Source organism: Halyomorpha halys, unplaced genomic scaffold (genome assembly GCF_000696795.3).
Source record: "Halyomorpha halys isolate HHAL.00 unplaced genomic scaffold, Hhal_1.1 Scaffold705.1, whole genome shotgun sequence".
NCBI classification, from domain to species: Eukaryota; Metazoa; Arthropoda; class Insecta; order Hemiptera; family Pentatomidae; genus Halyomorpha; species Halyomorpha halys.
The window spans coordinates 161,750-169,250 of NW_027116684.1; the positions used below are offsets into that span (position 1 = coordinate 161,750).

The 7,501-nt window shown below is 29.9% G+C and overlaps 1 protein-coding gene across 3 annotated transcripts in view; it reads left to right on the forward strand.

Annotated features, from left to right (window-relative positions):
* Positions 1 to 2,470: 2,470 nt before the first annotated feature.
* Positions 2,471 to 7,501, forward strand: part of LOC106685507 (facilitated trehalose transporter Tret1) — a 24,895-nt gene continuing 19,864 nt past the window's right edge. Inside the window, exons 1-2 of one of the 3 annotated variants that reach the window (XM_014428216.2) lie at positions 2,471 to 2,549; positions 4,945 to 5,050. In XM_014428216.2, the coding sequence (XP_014283702.1) occupies positions 4,954 to 5,050 (97 nt within the window). In that variant the 5' untranslated portion in view covers positions 2,471 to 2,549; positions 4,945 to 4,953. Of the gene's footprint in view, positions 2,550 to 4,694; positions 4,841 to 4,929; positions 5,051 to 7,501 lie in introns of those variants that run through there. The other 2 variants (XM_067053415.1, XM_014428217.2) reach the window with 2 other exon arrangements.

Consider the following 7,501-nt stretch of genomic DNA (forward strand, 5'->3'; position numbering starts at 1 on the left):
GGACAAATAAATAAATATATAGTGTTGAGACTATTTTGGATATTAAATTATTTAATTGATTTTATTTTTATGTTATGGGGCTTTTAATATCACACGTTGCATTAAATGGAACGTATATTAAAATATAGTTTGACAAACTTTATGCTATTCAAATGTTAATGCATCAATATTTATGAAAATAAGTTAGAATGTTAAATAATATATTTGTGATCAATAAGAAAATGAACGACCAAATATAAACTGTACGTAATAAAAGAATATTGTATATTTTTTGGATTTGTCCTTTCTCCAAGGAGGTCTGGTCCAAAATTGAATGGTCTTTTCCCCCATAGACCCGACTTTCAAGTTCAATAGAATTCCAAATATTATATAGATTGCATTATATAGTTCTTGCACCTATATATAATATATATTCCAAGAACTAAATGATTTTCACAATTAAAAAATATGGAAAATGTGATATGCTAACGGTTTAACAGAACCGAAGACTTTAAGAAACATAAATATTCTCTGGAACAACCTTCATGTCCGAGAAGAACATAATTCATGGTTTTTGGTTGTTCGGCTGAAGAAGTTTACTTATCTACTTTATGATACTATAAGGAATTGATATTTCTAGCGATTAAATGGAAGGAAAATTGAGCAATTAATCGAAAAGATCACAAAGCATGTGAGCAGTTTATTTACTTTGGTCTTGTAAAAGGGGTTAGCTTAGTCAGGATATTGTTTCCAGAGAGGGAGATTTATCTAAGGACCTACTTTTAAAAAATACATCTGAGAAAAATTATAACGCAATATTTTACATCCCAACATATATTACTTATGAAATAATATAAAATAGTCTTATATCATTTTTATTTTCAGAAAAGAATAAGCCATTGTGTTAAGTTGTCACCTTCGCACTAGAAACTACAACGGTACAGTGTGATTCCGATCTAGGTTGGTTGACTTTCATTTCTTGGCCGTCCCATGTAACAAAAACTCGATCGCACTCTGGTTAGAACTGGATAGTAACCAGTAAAATAAACCCTCTCCCCCCCCCATGTATTTCAGAAATGGCCAGGATGGGATTAACAAAAAAAATAAATAAAAAGAAGAGAACATATTTCAATTTCTGGAAAAGGGCGGGGGAGTTTCAGAATCCCTTCCTACTGAGTAACATTATTGTTATTATATACATATCTAGATAATTTTTATTTTTCAAACATTGCAATATACCAGTTAACTACATAAAAAGAGAAGTGCAATAAACGTTTTTTGATTTCAGTGGATCGGACAATTATTTTTATTGACAATTTACTTATTTCCTATCCCAATTTCATAACACAATAAACTGTGGCATCTAGCTCAAAGAGAGTAAGGAATGACAAACTCAGGTTTTAATACCTATGCGTTTGTTTGTCAAATTGTTTACGGGTCCTTTTAAATCGTGATTTTGATCTTAAGTCTCTTTGAGCGTTTGTGAAGAATCGGTCAATATGAACGAACACATGAGGATTTTTTTATCATTTTCTCATGTACAGACGTACATGATTTTTTTATTATGATTTATTTTATTATGATTTATTTTTTTATTATGATTTTTTTATCATTTTCTCATGTACAGACGTACATATGTACTTTTTTATTAATCTTATAATTAATACGAATCGTAACATGTTTTGTTTACTGTCTATCTGAAATTTTGAATATCTATTGAGGGAATAAAACTTTTTCTTTATCAACTGAGTGCTCAGTTTGTTACTTACAACGCAATAAATTAAAATCACATTAAATTAAATTAAATTACATTAAAGATTTTTTATCTGTCTCAGTTAAAAAAAAAAAAAAAAAAAAAAAAAAAAAAAATACAGATCTTACTTAAGTATAATAAACTATGGATATGATTACGACTTGTTTTCTTTGTAATATTTAAAAGTAACGATATTTAATGAAGTCGGTATTTTTTATGATGTGTCCATATAAACCTGCCATTCACCTATGAAAAATATCTCCATTTATAGACGTAAAAAAATTAGGGTTTGCAAAGAGCCAACTGAGAAATTTTTAATCCACATTTATTTTTTTATATTTATCTTTTTACTATAAAAAAAACCTTTACTAATTTTTTCTATTAAAAATTAATCAAAAATTCATCATACTTTCGTATTGATAAATTTAGAAAAGTATTGAAAATACTATATACAAGACTCTTCTAACATTGTTTTTCCATATATTCAGTATAGGTTTTCTGTAATTACTGAACTAGTCAATTTTTCTTTGTTAGCTTGGAACCAAAATTAATCGAAAGTTAGTATGAATAAAAATCTACTTAAAATTTGGTTTTTTGAAAGTTCAATGGCATAACTACCGTGATTTTCTAACAGAAAAAAGTGCATACAAAAGAAATTTATATAACGTTTCCCTGTTTAAACTCACATAGACTCAGTGACCTTGAAAGGTCCCTACCAATCGCCAGCATTTGATCAGTTCACTTCTGACCAGATGGCAGACTGTGTACGGAAGTCTGTGTATTCAACTTTATGAGCATTATTAGTGCTGTTAACTACGTAATGTATTTTTATAATTTATTTAATATTTATATTCGAAAAATTATAATAGGTGATCAATCGATTCATATAAATAAACTGGTCACAATTTGTATAAAGTAAGAAATTCGATAACTGTGATATAATTCAGCTTACATAAAAAAATAAGTATGTACTAAATTTTCCAGACCGGTAATATGCCTTATGTAAATCACTTAACCAACTTTTTTTTCGGTTCGTTTTGAATCAAATGAATTTTTAACATAATGTTTATTTGTACATAGGATTGATTAAAATATAAAATTAGCACTAGAAAATTCCATGCCATTTGTGTGGATATAAGAGTGTGAGGATCCTTTCTCGTGAATTAGTTGAGCAATTAAATCGTTTTTATTTTTTTGGAAGAAGGGAGGGGGGAGCTCAGGTTGACCAAAGAATTTAAACTCCAAGAAGAAGCCGGAATCGAGCCATAATTTGTTTTGTTATTTTAAAATTTTGTATGTATACCATTTTTAGGGTCCAACGATCTTCAATTTGCAATATATGTATATTATTTCAGAATAGGGGCGATAAGTAGTACCATGTAATTGTTTGTCTTATCTAGTGTCAAAAGGGATTGCCAGGATATCTGAGTAATTAATAACCCAAAGATAAATGATACGGTTTGAATCAATTCAAAACTATTTTCTACTTGATTAGTATTCAATTTACATAATTCCAACGACTTGACCACTGGACCATATAAGTTAGTTTTTCAGGTTTAAATAATAATAAAACGCTACAGTAAAAAGTTCAACACACTTATTTTTATTTAAATAAGTCGATTCTTCAACCAATTCCTGACCCACACTCGTTCTTCTTCTTGCTATTAGAGTATCCATTAACGCTGCACACAATGCAACTAAGATACTTGTAACCTCTAGTAGACTAAAGTAGCATAGATAGCTATAACAGAATACAACACGAGTCACCGTCCATCCTTTGCGAAACGTTTCATCGACGCTGAAATTTTGTACAAATTTTTGTGCAGTGTGACGGGTCAACGACCATTCACAAAACTTTGAGAATCCCATTAGACATTTTTTTCGGACTCGTCAAAATTTTGTAGAAGAGAGCGTAGAGCGAGGGGGCTGACAAAATATTGCGCAAAAATTCTTCACTTTGTCGAAAGCTGCCACAACGTGCACCACAATTGGTTCCAGGCTCAGTTCACGAAAGTAGATTGCAATGACCAAGGGTCGATTCCAATGCCTAACCAACACATACTTTTTCTTATTATTATTATTACTAAGAGTTTCCATCAATGCTGCTCACCATACAACTGTTTTATTTGCTACCTCCGTGTCAGCCCTTAGTAAATCGAAGCAGGCTGCTACGGCTGAGTAAAACCAGAGACGACATCCCTTCACCCTGAAAAGATTAATCAACACTGAACTTTTTTCTGTAGGGTGAGGGATCCACAACTATTCAATATTGTGTATAAAAAGTTAGCTCAATATTTTTGCATACAATTTTGAGCGAATTTTTTTCTGTGTGAGAGTTCCTTTAATTATAGGATGGTTATTTGCCGTAATAAAGTGGCCACCGACCGACAATCAAGTTATTGAGACAAACATTGGTCGCCAACGGGAATGGCTTTCGTTTTCTTATCCATATCAAACCAAGGAATTGGGACTAAAGGATTCTCCTCTACACTCCGAGGTGGGCCCATTGGTCACCCAATTCCATATCTTTTATTTTATTGTTACAATTCTGAAATTCAAAGGAAGAACCGGTTCGTTGGCCTTGATTCGGTTCTAAACACACTAAAAGAGTCTGGACCAATAAAGCGGTTTGATGTCGTTCGTTTCCGAGTTTTGATGAATAGGTGATGAATAAAAAATTACTTTAAAATCCAAATGGTGGTACTGACCCAATTTGTCAAAAATCACTCTATTACAAATATCAAAAAAAAGAAAATTAATACAGACAGGCCTTGTGTTACAGTATTTTCGACCACCTGTAAGAGTGTGGAATAAATATTGGAGCTAACTTATCGCAATTTGGTTGCACAAGTGGTGTAGCAGAACTTCACCGATATCAAGTACTTTATCTTCCCATTTGATATTTAAAGCGTTCTGATAATAAATCGTAATTTGATAGCAATCAATCAAGGTATAAAGGGATAACGGTATTCGTCAGTATAACGGTCTGTTTCGAAGATAAACTCGCAGAGATATGACATCAATCTGTTGGGAGCATTCGTGATTGCGTTATTGGCACTAAGCGATCACTTAGTTGACTCCTGTCGGCGAGCGTAGTAAATTAACGAAGTAACTGAAGTGACCGACTGATATTTTGCTGCTACTTATTAATTTTCATAAGATATTTGTTTTGAATTTATTTCCTTAACATTGAGTAGTTAGTTTTCATTCAGTAAGAAGCTATGTCACCAACTAAGAACCTCGGGTCTAGCGCTTCCGTCAAGGGGCTGGTCAATGACGAACCATCCTACCTCACTGCTTACCTAGCAGTCATAGCAAGTAAGTATACTTTATCATTAGACTGCTGTATTATTGCTTTATTACAATAATATTTAAGGACATTTGCGTGATTAAATAATTATGTCTAAGAATTATCCACCAAATAATTTGTACAAAATCTGTAGGTTTTGCATTCCTGTGGGTTCATTTTTCATCCCATAACAAGGACAGAATGTTACCATTTGTAAATATTAAGTATATGGCTAAAACATTTTCTGTAATTGGGTAGTGCAAAAATAAAAATATTAAACAGTTTTTGCTGAGATAGGACACAACTGTTAAAAACAATTCATACAATAAACCATTGATTATTCACAATCCATTCCACTGTTATCTAAACTATAAACAGTAATAATGAGCTATAAAAAAATATATATTTTAATTAAAACTTGAACTTACTGAAATTTAGGTTATATTAGTAGGAATCCCTGTTAACCAGTCACGGATTAACCGGCCTTGTGAGAAACAGAAGTGACAACAAAGAAACGGAAGAGGATAGATGCTATAATAATGAAAAAATAGTAGATAGAATTTTGCATTTAAAGATTCTGTGAATGTTGTAAAATAAAAACAGTTTTTTTTTCTCTTTTTTTCAAAAAAAAAAAAATAATAATTTTATAGTTATTGCTAATTTGTACATTTTATGGTCGGTTTTTGTTTCCAAATGTATCCTACAATCTGTACATACACACGGAATAACAGTGTTATTCCACATTTGTGTTAATATTTTTTTAAATACCTAAACCTCGGATTAACCGGCTAAAACGATCCTGTGCAGGATCCCAGTCCCGGAATAATAGGAGTTCGGCTGTAGTTAAAATGGTTATTAAAAAGAAATATTGTTGTGATGATGCTAGAAGGATTTTTAGGCTTCACTGATATGTTCCGGGTGAAATTTTAGGACAAGTTTGTGAAGAGTTGTAAAAAGGTTTAATCGATTGGTGTGCTAATATTTCCTACTAATTTCATTCATACTCACACATAAACAGGCAGACAATATCATATATAATTCTAAAACCTGTTAACAACAATTGTTTATCAAAAGTAAATTCCTGAATAAATCTTGATGGATTTATTATCTGTTGATATAGAAACCAATACAGAGTTTTCATAATTGACGAATCAATATTTGCTAACAATTTTACTTTAGATACAAATAGTAGTCTTTTTGAAAAAAATGTCACGAGATTCCTTTTCCACAAAAATTTTTTTCCAAATTTATTACAAATTTTCTTACCATTTTATAAATAATAATATTCAATTGCTAGTCAACCCTTCTCCATCAATTGTATTAAAACCCAAAACGCTGGGAAATTTTACATTTAAAAACCTACTTCAAATTGCAAAAGAATTTATAAAATTTAAAACCATTACTAATTAATACCGCTGTTAGGAAATTGAGTTTTATGTAGAATATAAAATTGTTTTCAAGTGTTCGCAACAAGAAAGTGAAAAACACAACACTTAATTAGAGGGAGCACTTAATAATTAAGTGTTGTAACTCTGTTTAGGATCAACTTTCTCTGTTATGCAATTTGAAAGTCACTAACTTAGTAGCCGTTGTTTTACTTTAGTGCCGTAATGAATTCATTATCCGTGCTTGTAGATTAACAATATAAAAAAAAATTACATAAAATTTTGTGCCATACATATTGGTAGTAAAGTTTTAAAGAATAGAGAAGGCATATATTTTCTACAATTTGCTAGGAATTTCCAGAAAGATCTGGTCAAATATTTAATGAATGCTCATTTTCAAATCTAACTAACTGAGATAAATTATAACAGATTCATTGAATTTTTTTAGAAATTCTAGAAAAAATAAATAAAAACTTAGTTTATAGTTTTTTTTTATTGTTTTATTTAAAGTTTAAACAAGTTGATTAAAAAATTTAGTTATATTAAAAAGATTATTAAAATTAATGTTCATTCGGGCAGCAGCACAGTATGACATGAAAAGTATTAACATCAAATGAACAATTCTAGACATATACATTTTTTACAATTTACTAAAATTTATCAATAAAATTTGGTCAAATATATAAAATATGACCATTTTCAAATAACAAGGCTAAATTAAAATTGAATCATTTATTAAGTTTGAAATAAAATACTGAGAACATATAGACAATTTTCTAGAAAACTAATATTCTAAACTTCGTTTATCAAATAAAATTTCGTTATTGCTTTAGTTTCTTACGTCATTTAATGGTTAAGTAAACTGTTTAAAAAAATAAAGATAAAGTAAAAATATAATTTAAACGAATGATTATTTGGGTTCCTGTATTTGTAAGACCACAATATGACATAAAACATGTTTTCTGATGTATTAATTTCAAATTGATAATTCTAGACATATACTAGATGATGGTAAATTATTGACAGATAGGCAATTTAAGTTAATAAATATTATACTTCTCCAAAATGAAACAAAATATATGCTATGAATGAATA